The sequence below is a fragment of the Megascapheus bottae genome, chromosome 9 (genome assembly GCF_031878675.1).
Source record: "Megascapheus bottae isolate mThoBot1 chromosome 9, mThoBot2.hap1, whole genome shotgun sequence".
In the NCBI taxonomy this organism is placed as follows: domain Eukaryota; kingdom Metazoa; phylum Chordata; class Mammalia; order Rodentia; family Geomyidae; genus Megascapheus; species Megascapheus bottae.
The window spans coordinates 55,403,283-55,422,921 of record NC_143517.1 but is presented as its reverse complement, the minus strand read 5'-3'; the positions used below and the strand labels follow the sequence as shown (position 1 = coordinate 55,422,921).

Sequence of the window (19,639 nt, the reverse complement as noted above, 5' to 3'; positions counted from 1 at the left end):
ACAGGATTACAGGGGTGGCAAGAAACCCATTCTTTTTTGTTCTAAATATGACTTTGAATAAATAAGAAAAAGACTAGCTCTTTTTCTATCTACCTATTAGGTGGATAGAAATTTTGCACATTTCTTCAGAAGATTGTCAATAAAACTGTGTCAATTAAAACAAGCCAATGAACAAGCCCAACTATTTAGAGTTTTCTATTTCTGCTTTTTTGGACTTTTTTGTTTGTTTTTATTGAATATTTGAATATATATATATATATATATATAAGCATCCTTATAATAAACCCCAAAATCCAAAACTCTGAAAGTATCAGCATTCAAGAAGCTTTGGATTCTGGATTGGGAATCCAATGTACTAAACTGTGATTGCATTCTTTGATATGAAGATCTCCTATTTCAGCCAGGTAGTACACAGGCAGATAATCTCGGCCTCTGATCTCTGACCAAACAATAAGACTCTGTCTCAAAAAACAAAGAACTCATACCTCTAATTAGCAAAAGAAAGCTACATTGTATTACATATAATTTATAAAGGTTTTTCAATTCCATTTTTTAGTTTACTGTTGAACATTTAAATAAAAGACATTAAATAAAATCTTGTATCCAGGCAGTCACTACTTAGGCACTAACCACTAGGTACAGTGTAAAAAGTGCTTTATACACTTGAAATGTCAACTTTATACTTTACACTTGATTATTTCACACTTTTACTTAAAAGTAAAGACATCAAGAATTGTTAAATGTTGTAAAGATATGAAGACCAGGAACATGTATAAGAATCTACTCATGGTTTCATTCTGAAATAATTACTTACTTATGAGAGTAGCAATAACTTCAAAACAGATGAGTTGGTTGTTCTGGAATAATTTTACAAATGGAAATGTCAAGAGTGGAAGATATGGTGTGTCACTAAAGATGGAAGACCAGTGAGCTAAAGCAGACAGTGTTCTGCAAATAGAAGGAAATAAAGACCAGAGAACAGTAACATTACAATGTGCTGTTTATATAAACAACACATTCATATCATAAGACGTTCCATATAAAAGGTACACTCTTGGTAAAAATTGTTCTCTTACAATATAGCTCCTTTTCTGAAGTAACCACTGCTAAAATTCTACATCCTTTTATAAAATCCACAAATGATGGTCAGGCACCATGGCTCATACCTGTAATCCCACTTACGTAGGAGGCTGTGACCCAGAATCAAGGTTCAAAGCCAGCTCAGGCAAGTTATGTCCTCCAGATTCCATCTTAAATTAACCAGCAAAGGAAAGAGTCAGACTGGAGATAGGGTTCAAGTGGTAGAGCACCAGCAGTGAGTGAAATAAACTAAGTGAAAGTACAAGCTTCAGTGCTGGCACAAAACAAACCCCAACCAAAACACACATAAATGGCAGCACAACATAAACACTGTTCCCTTTTGGCTTTTTTCCTCTAATGGTACTAGAATTTAAATTCAAAGCTTTGTGCCTGTCATGCAGGCACTCTACTAGTTAAATCCTATCTCTTGCCCTTTTATACTTTATTTCGTTAGATAGTATCCTGATTTTTGCCCAGGGCCAGCCTTGGACTATGATCCTTCCATCTATAATTGCTATTTATTCGGGGTTACAGGTGAGCAACTAGGCTTGTTTGAAATTAGTCTTGCTCAACATGGCCTTGAAACTCGTCTCTTAATCACTGCCTCCCAAGCAGCTGGAATTACAGGCATGTACCAGAGCACCTAGTACTCTATCATTTTTAATTAAGAATCTCTTGGGAAAAGTCTGTATCAGTATGATAGAAAAATATCCCCATACTGAAGAGCTCAGGGACAGCGCCCAGGGCGAGATCAAGCCCCATGACCCACCAAAAAATTAAAAATTTTAAAAAAATTTAAAAAATCCCCGTAGTGTTTTACTGATCTATGATAACTTTTTATGAATACATTTTTTAACAACATCTGTATTCTTGGGCCTTTAAGATCTTCCTGCCCTTTCATAAAATAATAATGTGCTAATTCTTCAGGTGAAAATACAGATTTGAATTCCTAGAAATGGAACTGTTAAGTCAGCATCTATAGCATCTATAATATATAATACTATATAGATATTATCAATAGGCTAGGCACCAGTGGCTGACACTTGCAGTTTTAGCTACTCAGGAGGCAAGGATCTGAACATTGCTCTTGAAGCTGGCCCAAGCAGGAAATTCTCTGAGTCTCATCTCCAATGAATCACCAAAAAGCTCAAAGTAGAGCTGTGGCTCAAGTAACAGAGCACTAGCCTTGAGTACAAAAACAGGTTTAGTGCCCAAGTCTTGTGTTCTAGCCCCAGAACTGGCACAAGAACAACAACAAACAAACCAAAACAATAGCCAATACCAAAAAATTATAATAAAAAATATTTGTTTATACCACCATCGTATTTGGATAAATGTCTGAACTGTCATGTTATCTTATACACTTAGGCACAGCAGCAAAACACATTAAATATAAAGACCAAATGGAAAAAATAAAATCCTAGCCTGACAGTGGCTCACATCTGTAATCTTAGCTACTCAGAAGGCTGAGATCTGAGGATCAAGGTTCAAAGCTAGCCCGGGGAACAAAAGGTCCTGAGACTATTATCTCCAATTAACCTCTAGAAAATGGGAAGTGGGGCTTGGCTCAAGGGTCAGGCCGAGTTTAAGTTCCATGACCCACCCAAAAAACAAAATTACACACACACACACACACACACACACACACACACACACACACACACAAACATATATGAGTCAGGTCTTAAAGTAATCTTATTTTTTTCTCGAACTGAAGGGCAGTGTATTACACTTTGATCCACTAATAGAAAACTGAAGTTACATTTCAATTTAGTAATGGATTTTTGGACAAGGCTAATTAATAGCTAATTAATAAAGCTTTTAAGAGCAAAAGACTGGGAATAATCCAACTGTTCATTAGGAGGGGACAGGTCAAATAAATTGTACTACATCTGTACAACGGAAAACATTGAATATGTAGAAAGAAATGAGAAATATTTCTTTTTTTTTTTTTTTTTTTTGTCAGTCCTGGGCTTGGGCTCAGGGCCTGAGCACTATCCCTGGATTTTCTCAAGGCTAGGGCTCTACCACTTGAGCCACAGCACCACTTCTGGCTTTTTGCTACGTGTGTGGTACTGAGGAATTGAACCCGGGTCTTTGTGCATGCTAGGCAAGCACTCTACCACTAGGTCAAACTCCTGGCCCCAAGAAATGAGAAATATTTCTATACATTGCCTTGAAATATCTAAAACTATTTTGTTAAATTGAAAAAGCAAGGTACATAAGTGTACACACATATACATAAAAGTATAATAGGATGCAACTATTTACCTAAGGCGGAATATAAGCATATAATGTTTATGAAAAGGATAACTGATGGCATGAGCCAGGATAATAAGGACACCTGCACATCCATGTTCATTGCCTTACTATTCACAACAGCCAAGATATACAAATAGCCCAGGTGCCTCACAATAGATGAGTGGATCCAAAACTGTGGTATCTATAGATACAATTGAATTTTACACAGAATTTAGAAAGAATAAAATAATGTCATCTGCATGGAAATGGATGGAACTAGAATAAATCTTGTTAAATGAGGTAAGTCAAGCTCAAAGACAAATGGCGCATGTTCTCTCTTATATGTGGAAATGAGAAGTAAAATGCATGAGATATGACAAGTTATACAGGATTTTAGATACTCTTATATAGTGAGACTAAAAGAAGATAAATCCTTAGGAGAGAAACACAAAAGTGAAATCCCTAAGTGCCTCTTTATATTTTTTTCTTTTTTTTAATTAAAGAATTTATTAACATTGATTTTTACATCATATTTCAAATGATGTGTTTAACAAACAAGTATTCAAGAAGGGAATCTCTATATTCAATCACTGGCACTTAGATTTTAGAACATAATTAAAATCAGGTTGAGGGTTTGTATGTCATAGATACATATTAATTTATGTAATAAAACATTATGTCTACTGTCATAAATTTTTATGTCTATGTAGTTGTATTTCCAATACCATGTTCATAGCATTGTCTTTTTAGTAATATAAAATAATATACATACTGAAATGAACTTCAATATATGGATAAGAGTCTCACAGACTTTCCTGACTGGACTGGCTTCAAAGTGTGATCCTCAGATCTCAGTCTCTTGAGTAGCTAGGATTATAAGCATGAGTTATCAGTGTCCAGCATAAATACACTTCATTCTGGTGCCCTCGAAAGTAATTTACTATCCTTAAAACTAGTAAATAAGCTGGTGCGTGCGCGGTGGCTCACACCTGTAATCCTAGCTACTCAGGAGGCTGAGATCTGAGGATCAAGGTTCAAAGCCAGCCCAGGCACAAAAGGACCTGAGACTCTTAACTCCAATTAACCTCGAGAAAATGGGAAGTGGGCTTGGCTCCAGGGTTGGGCAGTAGCCTTGAGCTGAAGAGCTCAGGAACAGTGCCCAGGCCAATTTCAAGCCCCATGACCCACAAAAACAAAACAAAACAAAAAAAACCCTAGTAAATAAATAGACAATCCCAAGTATTCAACTTTTTTTTTCCATATAGACTCTATGTATTTTTTTTGCTCATAAAAGGAGAAGGAATGATAGGAATAGATTGTTAGTACTTCACTGATTTCTGAGTTACTGGATCTTAGGAACAGGTAATCAATGTGTTGAATTCTAAGATTTTCTCTTCTAATTATTCCAGTAATCCTTGAAAATGGTATTACCCCATTTTCAGGTAAAGAAATTAATGATGAGGAAATGATACATCCTAAATCAGTAATTAAGCTGTGGAATAAGAATTCAAAACTGGGTCTTTTGCCTTAAAGTTCTGAGCTCTTTCTACTATACTGCTTTGTTCCTCTAAATTATCTGAAAGATTCCTGTTTTCTGGAATACAATACTGCTAATATTCATACACACTAGATAGACATGTTTATGTCTGATTTTTAAATGAGCCAACGTGTCACACAGGATAATCGAAGTGGCCAAACAATATTTTACAGACACAGGATTTTAAAACATTGCAATGACTAGCTATAGCTTTCACGTCCAGAGCTGTAATGTGAACATACCTCTGTAAAACTCGGAGTAGTTTCCTACTTTTGATGGGGTACATCTTCTGCAGGTTGATAAATGCCATGTGAGTGCCCTTATCTAGCAGGCTGCTAAATGCAGTATGATTTTCAGGCAGTTGTAATAAAGAGCGCCAAATGAACATCCTGAAATTAAAATAATTTTAAATGAAAACTTTTTGAGCAAAAGTGAGTTAATAAAAATAATTTAATCGAAGAAAGTAAAATTTCTTTACAGAATGGATCAAACCATTATTTGGGCCCTTTTCTGGAAAAAAAAAGGAGAATGAGGACTCAAATAATGCCTTGTTAATTGTACCCTGTAGTAGTACAGGACTGCATCACAATTCCCTGCATGCAAAATACTTTGCATCTGCTTTATGACACAGTAGTGACTGCTTTACCAGAGTGGAAGTTTTTCTTTCTTTCTTTCTTTCTTTTTTTTTGCCAGTCCTTGGACTTGAATTCTTGACCTGGGCACCATCTCTGAGCTGCTTTTAGCTCAAGGATAGTGCTCTACCATTTGAGCCACAGTGCCACTTCTGGCTTTTTTTGAGTAGTTTATTGGACATAGAGTCTCATAGAGTTTCCTGCCCCAGCTGGCTTCAAATTGCAATCCTCAGATCTCACTCTCCTGAGAGCTAGGATTATAGGCCTGAGCTACTGTGCCTGGCTTATAAGAGCTGCTTGTAATGATATTACTTAAGCACAAGCACCTATAATCCTAGCTAAACAGGAGGCTGAGAGGTGTGGGGGGGGGGGGAGTGGATGGGGGTTATGGGGCTTGAACTCAGCCTGGGTGCTGTCCCTGAGCTCTTCAACTCAAGGCTAGTGCCCTACCCCTGGGTCTGGGCGTTGTACTGCCCTACCCTTGAGCCAAGCCCCACTTCATCTTTACTAGAGGTTAATTGGAGATAAGAAAGAGTCTTAGGTCCGTTAGTGCTGGGGCTGGCTTTGAACCTTGATCCTCAGATCTCAGCCTCTGTAGTAGCTAAGATTACAGGCATGAGCCACGGGTGAGGTGGGACTCTTATCTCCAATTAACCACCAGAAAACTGGAAGGGGTGCTGTGGCTCAAGTGGTAGAGCACTAGCCTTGAGCTAAAAAGTTCAGGGACAGTGCCCAGGCAGAGTTCAGTCCCCACAAACAACAACAACAACAACAGCAGCAACAACAACGTTTTCTTTCCAGATGATGATTAACAAGTTAATAATAATAATTTTAAAAATGGTGCCCCAATAGAAAGAATTTAAATTTTACCTGTATTTTGTTGGATATTCACCATAGCCTTTTAATAAGAGCTGTAAACGTTTTTTGTTTAATCCGTCTGACAATTCATTCTATAAAGAGATAGTACAAACAAGTGACAGGCAAGTAAAAACGTGGTAATATACTTCCAATCTGAGCACAAAACATACGTGCCAGGTCTGATGGCACACATTTGTAATCCCTGCATTCAGGAGGCCAAGGAGCCCACATAACAAGTCTCAAATAAAAGATGTTGGCATTGAGTTTCTAATGATTTCCTTAAGCAAACAATACTTGGCATTGTGTATTATAATTCACAGTTAGAAGAATCAAGCAGTGAAGATTTTGGAAGCTTGTGCCCGATTTCCTCTGAACCTCAGCTTCTATATCCTTATCCTTTGCCAATTCTACTTCATATATTTCCACTCTAATATAATTACACACTGAACCATAATAAGGCATGAAATCTGAAGAAACTCTGAGAGCATTTCATTCAGGCTATATGTGTGATCTTTTACTTTTTTTCATTAAGCTTTACTGATCTGTATACTGCTTTATATATTCTTCTGTACATGTAGATTTTATAATTTAAAAATTCTTAAAGAAAGTCAGGTGCCAGTGGCTCATGTTTGATATGAGTACAGGTAATATTGGTGTGTTCAGTCTGAAAATTCTTTATCCTTGTATTTACATTGGATATATATTTATTATTAATAGAAAAATTTTAAATTCCTTAAAATAACATTAATAACTTCTCTACTTATATTTGTTATTTATCTGTTATTCTAAAGCAATGTGTTCTGCAGAAAATTTAAAAAGAGAATAAAACTCATTGAAATTTGTTCCCACAGTGCAATCCTACTACAAGGCATCTTATTTACCCCCAGGAAGTCCAGTGGCCAGCAGAACAGGGAGCAAGATGGAAGAAAAGCATGCTTCCTATATATAGTCACAAATGTAACTTAAACTTTCTTTTTCTTTTCTTTTCTTTTTTTTTGAACTCTGAGCCTGGGCATTGTCTCTGAGCTCTTCAGCTCAAGGCTACCACCCTACCTCTTGAGCCTCAGCCCCACTTTCAGTTTTCTGGCAATTAATTGGAGATAAGAGTGTAACGGACTTTTTAGTGCCTGGGCTGGCTTTGAACCACGATCCTCAGACCTCAGCTTCCTGAGTAGCAAGGATTACAGGCATGAGCCACTGCGCTCAGCATGTAACTTAAAACTTTCTAAGAGCTATACAGAAAAAGGTAAAGAGAAAGCAGGTACATATATCTGATTGAATATAATTTATTTAACCCAATATAATCAAAATATTATTTTAATATGTAATATAAAAATCATTGATTAATAAGATATTTTACATGATTCTGGTCTTATTATGTATTTCACACTTACGGCGTATCTTGATTCATCCCATACCTTTAAGCACACATTAACCACTTACTACCATATCACAGAGTATCATTTTGCAGACGTTGTAAAAGCCATCAACATATACTACACATCCATGTAAAAGTTAGAAAGCATATTGTAAATCTAGTTAGTTTTCTCTTCTTTATAAAATTATCCTGGAGGGCCCTTACTGAGAGAAGAAAGACGATGACCTAAGAATCACAAGACTCGTTAGAGAAGAGTGGTGATAAACACAAGTTAGCCAGATCTTCTTACCTCTTTGTTTTCTAAGTTACCAATCAGGTCTTGTTTTACTATTCTAATTTGAGTTTTGCTTTCTATACATCTTGCTGGCCGTAGCACTCTTCCTGATGTCATCTTCATCTTAACATCACCGGATTTTGGTACATTCTTAGGCAAATCTTCAATCACTTTGACTAATGGAGGAGGTGGCTGAAAGGAAAAAAGAGAAAAAAAAACGCTAAAACTCTTAGCAGATATTCTTGGAAAACAGACGTGTGTGTGTGTGTGTGTGTGTGTGTGTGTGTGTGTGTGTGTGTGTCTTTTTTTTTTTTTTTGGTCTGTCATGGGGCTTGAACTCTGGGCCTGGGTACTGTACCTGAGCTCTTTGGCTCAAGGCTACTACTGCTCTACCACTTGAACCACAGCACCACTTCCTGTTTTTTGATAGTTAACTGGAGATAAGAGTCTCAAGGACTTTAGTGCCAGGGCTGGCTTTGAATCGAAATCCTAAGATCTCAGCCTCTTGAGTTGCTAGGATTACAGGTGTGAGCCACCTGCGCCAGGCAGATCTGTTAATAATTTGATTTCTAAGATTTGCTTTAACAACCTGCCTTATTATATATAATTATTCTTCAGGCAAAAAAGTACAAGTGAACTGCTAAGAATGTAATCTTGCTGACTAAGAAATCAAGGCTGGTTTCTGCTAGATACAAAAGCTATAGTTAACAGTCTTAAGTGAGAATTTCTTTAAAAGTTCTTCATTGTTGGGCCGGGAGTTTGGCCTAGTGGTAGAGTGCTTACTGAACATGCACAAAGCCCTGGGTTTGATTCCTCAGTACCACATACTGGAAATGGTGCTGTTGACTCAAGTGGTAAAGTGGCAAAGCTCTAGCCTTAAGAAAGCCCAAGTAGAGTGCTGAGACCCTGAGTTCAAGCCCAGGGACTGGGGAAGAAAAAAAAGATGCAGTTTAGACAGTAGGACTTAAAAATCTAAATCCTCATTTTTAGCAGGCCTCCCAAAAAGGAAAACCCAACAGTCTTAATTTGCTTAAGGCAAAAATCATTAAAAATATTCCTTTTGGGAGCTGAGAGTTTGGCCTAGTGGTTGAGTGCTTGCCTAGCATGCACGAAAACCGGGGATCGATTCCTCGGTACCACGTACATAGAAAAAAGCCGGATGTGGTGCTGAGGCTCAAGTGGTAGAGCTCTAGCCTTGAGAAAGTCCAAGGACAGTGCTCAGGCCCTCAACTCAAGCCTAGGACTGGCAAAAAATAAAAAAATATGTATATATATATATATATATATATTCCTTTTGAAATCAGAGATCTTTTTCATTCAAAGGAAGTGAACAGATAAGACCACCCAGGCTGAGTTCTAGATACCATTAAAGCACAATGACTACTTCTACTTTATATTCAATTATTTATCTATGGGATGGAATAAAACATGGGGTGCCTTAATAGTGCCAGTGTTTAAAATCTTTGAACTATGTGCTCTACTATTGAAACCCATTCTCCTAAATGGAACACAAATGAGTTAAGAGTTATAGAGGATATATAGCTAATATGCATGCGCCCTGGAACAGCCATAAGGACACGTCCTAAAATTTATTTGTTTGTCATGGGGCCTGAACTCAGAGCCTCAGTGCTGTCTCCAAGCTCTTTTCTGCCCAGGCTGGCTCTGAAGCACAATCCTTAGATCTCAGACTCCCAATTAGTTATAATTACACACGTAAGCCACCAGAGCCTTGCTTGGCCTAAAATTTAAAAAGATAATTTCACTTCTAAAAAACTTAAGTGTATAACATATAAAAACATAACTAGATATAATTATATATTACATATACACTATAAAAAGGCATAGTATTATCTCCAGCTAGAGAATATAAACACCTGCATATATATAACCACATCCACATACTTATTTAGTTGATATTATGTGCCTGAGAAAGCAGAAAACAATATTACAATGAGTAAGCATAGCTGTGTTCCAATGTAACTACTGATTCATATAATCAAAGCAGCAGATAACTTGAAAATTATTTTATCAGTTTTTTCTTTTTTCTTTTTTTTGGCCAGTCCTGGGCCTTGAGCCTTGGACTTTTTCAAGGTTAGAACTCTACCACTTAAGCCACAGCACCACTTCTGGCTTTTTTCTATGCATGTGGTACCAAGGAATTGAACCCAGGTCTTCGTGCATGCTAGGCAAGCACTCTACCACTAGGCCAAATTCCTGGCCTATTTTATCAGTTTTGTACCATATGGACAGCACTGCTTAAATTAAACCTTTTAATTCTAATGAACATGTAAATAACTTGTTTAGGGTGCAGCTGAAAGTGCAGTATGTGACCACGAGGCTTACTGCTGCCCTAAGACATGCCTGAGCCTATAGGTCAAATAAGACCCCCTGTATAATGTACGGCATGTCCACATGGCAGATCAATAAAATACTTTTCAAGTCATCTACTGCTCTATATTTTTTGTTGATGGCAGTAAGTCTATTTGTTTCTTGTAAGTCTAGCAGGTTTTAGGAGTAACACTTGAACATGTCTGTGGATGTTTATTTTTTTGTTATCCTAGGGGTTGAACCCAGGGCTTCATGTATTCTACCACTTGTGCCATGTCACTTTGCATTGAAATTTATAGCCAAGCATGAAATTAGCTTTATGAAAGAATGTTTTCTAAAAAAGTTACTGTTTAGCTGGGCGTGGTAGCTCATGCTATTCAGGAGGCTGAGATCTAGGGATCACGGTTCAAAGCCAGCCCAGGCACTAAAGTCCATGAGACTCTTATCTCCAATTAACCACTAGGAAACTAGAAGTGGCTGTGGCTCCGGGGTAGGGTGGTAGCCTTGAGCTGAAGAGCTCAGAGACAGTGCCCAGGCCCAGAGTTCAAACCCCACAATCAACTAAGACTGACCAAAAAAAAAACCCCAAAAAGTTACTGTCTGCTTCCCCTTAGGGATTATCCATGTTGTCACTGTATCTGAATGTAGCATTTGGTATATTGTATAAACATTTATTTACTTATTTATTTTTTTGCCAGTTGTGGGGCAAGGACTCTTGGACTTTTTTCTCAAGGCTAGAACTCTGCCACTTGAGCCACAGCACCACTTCCAGCTTTTTTCTATGCATGTTGTACCAAGGAATCGAACCGGAGTCTTTGTGCATGCTAGGCAAGTACTCTACCACTAGGCCAAACTCCCGACCCCCATTTATTTTTTTATTTGAAAAAGGGAAGGTAAAGGAAAAACAAGATGAGTGGGAGGGGTGGGGGGAAAGGAAGGTGGGAGAAAAACATGGGAAGGGGTATCAATGTTTAAGATATAATGTACCCACTACCTGATGAATGTAACTGTAGCCCCTCTATATATCATTCCGATAATAAAATAAAATAAAACAGTGAGAAAAAAAGTTGCTGCTTACTTGATAACATACCTTGTTTATGTCTTGTGTCAATGCTTGAACTGAATATATGTTTAGACTTCCATTCTCCATAATAGCTGCAATGTACCGTCCGTGTGGGCTAATTACTGATGAACTAATCCCTTCATCAAGGCTCCCAATTTCAAAAAGAAGCTTACATGTCTGTATATTGACAAATCTCATAATGCCATCTTGACTTAGTATTCCAAGAACCTAAGAATAGAAACAATGAGCTTTTAAAACATTTGAAAGCTAAATATCTGAAAATGAAACTATACACACATATACTATGTATGTATATATATATATATATATGCACACACATCTACATATGCACATACGTATAATTCTTTGAGGGGAAAACTGCAGGACATTCTATTCTCATTTAGTCCCTATATATCTAAAACTCACTAGTTATGGCTTAGCTTGATTTGCCTTCTTCAGACCAGGCAAGCTTAGCTGTCACCACAAACAGTAAGGAACATATGCAGGGGAACTATAGAAAGGTCATCTAAGCTTAGATGAAGCCTAGCCTTACCTCGCGCTGGCTAAAAGGACAGGACAAGAGGGTGGAAGGCTTGTCTTTCTCCCTCTGCTGCCTAAACACCGCCCTGTGACTCCTGCTGGGGCCTCCCATACACTGCTCATCTTCCACTATTATAACTAATGTTTGGGGAGTGTAGAGAGAGATTGTGAATCCCAAGGACAATGGGTAGGAAACTAGTCTTTAAAAAAAAAAAAAGGCATTATTTCAACACAGTTTGAAAATGTGAAGACATGTAATCAAAAGTTTAAGCAAACTTATATCTTAGGTACAAGTTCTTTTCCCAGTAAGACTTCATAAACATTACTATCATCTGACTGATGAGATTCTCATGTTGTGCTTGTTACACACAAAGGGGTTTGGAAGAGACAATGTAAAAAGCATGCTCTTGAGTTGGTTGGCTGGCAGGGAACAAACCCTCTAATTTTCCTCATTTTCAGTGGATAAAACCCTTCTGGAGGTGACTTGGCAATATTCTATTCCAAATTACACATTCAAAGAACCTTTATGTCACTTTTTCAACTCTAGGACTTTATCACACACATAGGATAGGAAAATGGCATTGCAACAAGATATTTGGTATAGGACTAATTAACAGTAGAAAAGGACTCAAAATAGGTTAAGTACACAATAACAGGGCTAGTTAAAAACAAGAAATACTACATGGCTGTAAAAGAAGTTTTCTGTTGATATTCAATATGACATCATAACAGGTAATTTAAAATAAGAATATTAAAGTAACTATTTGTAATTAATATAGAGAATGTGACATTTTGAAAGTTTTTAAATTCGAAACTTTTCTAAACTTGTAATTTCCGAGTCTTGTCAGCCATAGTATAAGTTAAATAGTCAAGTTGTAATATAATTCTGAGATTGATGTGATCTTTTTCAAAAAGTACAACATTCTGGGCCAGGAACGTGGCCTAGTAATACAGTGCTTGCCTAGCATGCATAAAGCACTAGGTTTGATTCCTCAGTACCACATACACAGAAAAAGCTGGAAGTGGTGCTGTGGCTCAAGTGGTAGAGTGTTAGCCTTGTTTTGCGCAGTGCCCAGGTCTTGAGTTCAAGCCCAGAACTGACCAAAAAAAGAGTACATCATCCTATATTTCTGTTACTAACCTGATTAGAACCAGCATCAAAACTATCAGGGAGGAATTCCAGATGGCGAATGGCTCGTACTTTGGTAGGCATCTGGATGATTCTGAAGAGCTGAGTAGCTTCCAGGCACCATAAATGCAGATGATTTGATTTGCCTCCAGCAGCCAGGATTCGCCCATCTCTATACAACAAAAGGTGAGGAAGCCAGACTAGCTGAATTATTTACAGCAGAACTTCCTGTGATTGTAAACATAGCCTAATCCAAGTGGTCCAACAGGGTATTTGAAAAGTGGCTACTAAGGAAACAGATTTCAACTTTTATTAAATAGTCACATGTAGCCAATAACCATTGTACAAGACAATTCAAGTTTATGGTGTGTGTATTTTTTACATACTGCCTTTAAGGCATCAGATTATTAACCATTTGGAGGCCATTTCTGAGTAACATTTATACTTTATTAAATAACAACAAAGTAACTCATCATTTAACTTTCTGTAACCATAAAGAACAGGCAGTAAAAACATTGCTGTATGAAAAACGATAGCTGAGTGATAATGCACTTGCCTAGCATGTTCTAGGCTCTGGGTTTGATCCTTACTGATTCTCAATAAAAGACAAGAGGAGGGGAAGAGAGGCTAGGGATAGGAAGAAAAGTCTAGTAAAATCAGCTATCACTCTAGGAGCCAGGATCAGATTAGCAAGTCAATGAGTCCAGCAGTCTTGCTCTTACGGTATGTTCAGTTTAGAGAAGGCAAAACAAATAACTTCATCTCAAATACAAAAAAAAAATTATTTTCCCTATCTTATTAGATAGGCATTCTATCAGTGAGACAAGCTTCCACCCTTTTTTTTTATAATAATTTTTTTTTTGGTGTGGTGGAACTTGAACTCTAGGCCTGGGCGCTGTCCAGGCCTATCATTTGAGCCACAGCATCACTTTTGGTTTTCTGGTAGTTAATTGGAGATAAGAGTCTTATGGCTTGCTTTGAACCATGGTTCCCAGATTTCAGCCTCCTGAGTAGCCAGGATTACTGGTGTGAGCTATTGGCACCCAGCCAATAGTTATTCATTCATTTATTTATTTATTTTGCCAGTCCTGGGCTTGAACTCAGGGCCTGGGCACTGACTGCCCTTGGACACCTTTTGCTCAAGGCTAGTGCTCTGCCACTTGAGCCAATATTTATTTATTTATTGATTGATTGATTGATTTTGCCAGTCCTGGGCTTGAACTCAGGGCCTGGGCACTGACTGCCCTTGGACATCTTTTGCTCAAGGCTAGTGCTCTGCCACTTGAGCCATGGCACCACTTCTGGCTTTTTCTGTGTATATGGTACCAGGGAACTGAACCCAGGGCTTCATACATGCTAGGTGAGCACTGCATCAACTAGGCTACTATCCCAGCCCCCAATAGTTACTTCTGAGACAGGTCTCTCTTCTAACAAGACACACGTCTGGACCATCATCAGCCTGTTTGGGGTTTCCCTTCATGGCTGGGATAACAGAGGTACGCTCACTACACCAAGCTGCTTCTGCTGAAACCAAAGTCTCAACCACTTTTCTGACCATGCTGATTTTGAACAATTTTCAGCTTCCCACAAAACTATGCTGACAGGTGCACACCAAGAAGCTTAGCTATGAGAAGGAGTTTCATGGACTTTTCCACCGGGCTATCTTCAGACCCCAATCTTTTAGTCCTCAGCCTCCTAAATAGTTTGGATTACAGATGTGAGCTACTGGTGCTGGGTGTTGTTGGTGTTAAACAGATTTTGTTATGTATTATAGTTTTAGAAAATTAATAATTACCTGGTTACAGCAAACACTTTGTATACTATACTAGAACTTTCCGGGGGAGCTGGTAATTGATATTTGCAAAAAAGAGTATCACATTCCCAAGCAAAGATGGAATTATCTTTAAAACAGCTGAGGATGGTGTTACTTAAAGGTAGAAAGAAAACCTAAAGAGAGACAGAAAAGGTTATTATTCACATCAGGTTCAGATAGAACTATTAAAATTATACAACCGGGGCCGGGAGTTTGGCCTAGTGGTTAAAGTGCTTGCCTACCATGCATGAAGACCCGGGTTCGATTCCTCGGTACCACATACATAGAAAAAAAGCCGGAAGTGGTGCTGAGGCTCAAGTGGTAGAGCTCTAGCCTTGAGAAAGTCCAAAGACAGTGCTCAGGCCCTGAGCTCAAGCCCAGGACTGGCAAAAAAATAAATAAATAAAATTATACAACCTTTTTTTTTTTTTTTTGGCTAGTCTTGAAGCTTGAATTCAGGGCCTGAGCACTGTCCCTATGTTTCTTTTGCTTAAGGCTAGTACTCTACCACAGTGCCACTTTTGGCTCTTTCTGTTTATCTGGTACTGAGGAATGGAACCCAGGGCTTCATGCATGCTAAGCAAGCACTCTACCACTAAATCACATTCTCAGCTTATGGTCTTTTTTTTTTTTTTTGTCAGTCCTAGGGCTTGAACTCAGGCCTGAGTACTGTCCTTGGGTTTTCTCAAGGGTGGAGCTCTAGCACTTGAGCCACAGCTTTTTCTATGTATGTTGTACTGAGGAATCAAATCTGGGACTCTGCACATGCTAGGCAATCACTCTACCACTAGGCCAGCCTCCTGGCCCTGCTTACAGTCTTTTTTAAAATTACCTTTTCCTTTTTTATTTATTTATTTATTTATTTTTTTGCCAGTCCTGGGCTTGAGCTCAGGGCCTGAGCACTGTCCTTGGACTTTCTCAAGGCTAGCGCTCTACCACTTGAGCCTCAGCACCACTTCCAGCTTTTTGTATGTATATGGTACCAAGGAATTGAACCCGGGTCTTCGTGCATGCAAGGCAAGCACTTTAACCACTAGGCCAAACTCCCAGCCCCTCCTTTTTTATTTTTGATGCCAGTCCTGAGGCTTGAACTCAGAGCCTGAGTACTGTCACTGAGCTTTTTTTGCTCGAGGCTACCATCTGAGCTACAGCTCTACTTCTGGCTCTTTTTTTTTTTTTTTTTAAATAATTAATTGGAGATAAGAATGAACTCCAGGATACGGAGATTTATCTTTGTGATTATTCTTTTTTTTTGTGTGTGTGTGTATGTGTGTGTGTGTGTGTGTGTGTGTTTGTTTTGTGTGATTATTCTTAATGTACTATGTGACGTTATTTCTTTTCTCTTCTTCTCCCCTTATGGTTTATCTCATGTTGTTACTGTATCTGAATGTGGCACCTGGTATATTATATATACCTTTATTTGAAAAAGAGAAGGTAGAAAGAGAAAAACAAGGGCTGGGAGTTTGGCCTAGTGGTAGAGTGTTTGCCTAGCATGCATGAAGACCCGGGTTCGATTCCTCGGTACCACATACATAGAAAAAAGCCAGAAATGGTGCTGAGGCTCAAGTGGTAGAGCTCTAGCCTTGAGAAAGTCCAAGGACAGTGCTCAAGCCCTGAGCTCAAGCCCAGGACTGGCAAAAAAAAAAAAAAAAAAAAAAAAAGAGAGAAAAACAAGATGAGTGAGAGGAGGTGTGAGGAGGGAAAGTGGGAGAAAAATATGGGAAGGGGTAACAATGTTCAAAAACATAATGTACCCACTACCTGGTGAATGTAACTATAACCCTTCTGTTTATCACCCCCACAAAAATAAATAAATAAATAAATAAATAAATACGAAATCTCAGTGACTTTCTTGCCTGGCTAATTTTGATGATCCTCAGATCTTAGTCTCCTGCATAGATTGTATTACAGGCATGAGTCACTGGTGCCTAGCTCTAATTATCTTTTCTCTTACTATTGAAAAATTAATGTATAATATATAGTAGGATAATACTAATATTTCCTCAGCTGAGTCCAGAGCCATACTTTGGTGTTTGGCTTGCTTTGCCAAGGAAAATCTTTGGTAGATTTTTTTACTAACAGATTCTGTGTGTTAGGATGTTTTTAATGAAAAGGTCTTATGAAAGGAATAGGCAATAAATACATTATAATCTATAATGACTGCATTAAGACCCTAGCAAAACTGATGTCAGAAATTGATTTAAGCAAATTCTTATTATACTTAGCAATCTTTTTTTTCTAGAAGAGTAATAAAGTATATTCCTACTGGGAAAGCAAAAGCTTAAAAAGTTAATGAGCATCAACTGCTATTTTTGGAGAATGGTTATGATAGATTATTGCTTGCATGATTATTCATTACTAGATTTGTGATTTTAATTGCTAGTTTTAATGATTATAAAATTGTTCCTAATGAAACCTGTCATTATTATTTAGATAGTGTCACCTCCTGACAACATAAAAAAACTTAGGAAAAACTTCAAAAGCATTAACAAAATATACTCCCAGAGGATTGAATACATGGATAGGACTACACTTTACCTTTATAGAACATGAAAGCCTTAAGTTTTAGTCCATTTTCTGTTGCTACAGCGAAATACTTGAGACTAAGTGGTCTGTAAAAGGTTTATTTTGCTCAGAGTTGTAGAGGTCTACAGAGATGTGTTTGTTCTGGGCGGTGGCTCACGCCTGTAATCCTACTCAGAAGGCTGAGATCTGAGGATTGTGGTTCAAAGCCAGCCTTGGGCACTACAGACAGGGAGACTCTTATCTCTAATTATACCAGAAAACTGGGAGTGGGGCTGTGGCTCAAGGGGTAGGGCAGTAGCCTTGAGCTGAAGAGCACAGGGACAACACCCAGGCCACGGGTAGGGCAGCAGCCTTGAGCTGAAGAGCTCAGAGACAGGGCCCAGGCCCAGAGTCCACGACCGACAAAAAGAAAAAAAAAAAAAATAGGGCAGTGTTTGTGTCTGCTAAGTGGTAGTGAGGGTCTCTGGTTACATTTAACATGGCATCATGATGGCAGTGTGTGAGAGTGAGAAGTATCACATGATGAGACAGGAAGCTACAGAGATTCAGAAGCAAAGCTCCTGCCATCTCTTTACAGTCTCTTCTCCCTTCTCATAGGGTCCCTGAGGTCTACAATAACCTTTTTCAAGGGTGGATCCCTCAATGTCCTTTCAATAGGCCCTACTTCTTTGTTGTAGTTGTTCATGGGGCTTGAACTCAGGGCCTGGGCGCTGTCCCTGAGCTCTCCAGCTTTAGGCCATTTCCAGTTTTCTGATGGCTAAATTGAGATACAAGTCTAAAGGCCTTCTGGGCTCAGATTAGCTTTGAATTGCCATCTTCAGATCTCAGCCTCCTGACTAGCTATGATTAGAGATGTGAGCCACAGGCCCCAAGGCCCTACTTCTTTAAAGGTTCCACTACTTCCTAATGTAGCCACATGGAGAACCAAGCTTTTAGAACAACCATTTCCAAATAAGTTCTTTCCAACTACGTTGAGAGGTGGGTGAACGCTGATCAAAATTTAAAGAATTCTAGCTGTTCAGAAGCTTACAAGGCTATCACAGTTAATACTGGTTATATAATACTGAAAAGTAAAAAATAGCAACTATCATCAAGGAAAACGTAAAAAAAAATTTAGAGTTCAAGATAGTAATACTAGGACAGGAAGGCCAAACGTACAACATAGCACAAAGTCAGGGAGTCCATTGCATGCAGAGAATGACGTGAGTTCATTCACACTGAGAGCCCCTTTTCATATATGTTGAACCACAGTAAATACAAATTCCAGAATCAATTCCCAAACCCTAACTGAAGAACTGAATATCCTTCCAATGTGCACCAACAGAAGAATTAAGTACTCGTTTGAAGAGGTATGCAACTGATTTACTGAGAGATGGAATGCTGTGATGAAACTGTTCTGTAGTAAAAGAGATTGGATCCAAAGTAAAACTATTTTATAAGCTATGTGACTCATTGTCATTCATTGTTTCTGAACTCTGATTTCCCCTCTTATAAAAGGAAGAAAATAGTATGTATCCTTTAGGATAATTTAAACTCAAAACTACATAAAATACTAGCTGCTGGTCTGGGAGCATAGTCTAGTGGTAAAGTGCTTACCTAGCATGCAGGAAGCCCTCCCTACCACATACTCAGAAAAAGTGGGAAGTGGTATTAGGGCTCAAGTGGCAGAGTGTTAAGCCGTCAGCAAAAAGTGTCCAAGGACAAGCCCCAAGACTGGCAAAAAAAAAAAAAAAATACTAGCTGCTGCAGTGACTAGATGTAATCTTAGTTACTAGGGAGGAGGAGAGCAGGAGGCAGAGGACTGTCATTCAAAGTCAATATAGCAAATTATTTGATAAATCCTATCTCAACTAATAAAAAGCTGGGTATAATGCATAAGCCTGCTATCCCTTCTATGTGGGAATATCGCTAGGAGGAACATAGTCCAGGCTAACTGGACAAAAAAATTAAACTGTGTGATGGTTTATGCCCATTCTAGCTATTCAGGAGACTGAGATTGGGAAAAGGTTGGTTTGAGGCTAGCACAGGCAAAAGTTCACAGCCCATTTTAATCAATTAAAAAAGAAATGTGGGCATGGTGGGGCCGGGAGTTTGGCCTAGTGGTTAAAGTGTTTGCCTACCATGCATGAAGACCCGGGTTCGATTTCTCGGTACCACTACACAGAAAAAAGCCGGAAGTGGTGCTGAGGCTCAAGTGGTAGAGCTCTAGCCTTGAGAAAGTCCAAGGACAGTGCTCAGGC

The 19,639-nt window shown here is 38.5% G+C and overlaps 1 protein-coding gene across 1 annotated transcript in view; it reads right to left on the bottom strand.

The window, feature by feature from the left end:
• The window catches only part of Tbc1d31 (TBC1 domain family member 31), a 58,710-nt gene that overhangs the window by 22,947 nt on the left and 16,124 nt on the right, over positions 1–19,639 (bottom strand). The window contains exons 5-11 of the mRNA XM_090339337.1: positions 14,856–15,007; positions 13,073–13,232; positions 11,419–11,619; positions 8,016–8,192; positions 6,361–6,440; positions 5,101–5,247; positions 815–948 (exon numbers count right to left, since the gene is read on the bottom strand). Coding sequence (XP_090195463.1) covers positions 815–948; positions 5,101–5,247; positions 6,361–6,440; positions 8,016–8,192; positions 11,419–11,619; positions 13,073–13,232; positions 14,856–15,007 — 1,051 coding nt within the window. The remainder of the gene's footprint in view (positions 1–814; positions 949–5,100; positions 5,248–6,360; positions 6,441–8,015; positions 8,193–11,418; positions 11,620–13,072; positions 13,233–14,855; positions 15,008–19,639) is intronic.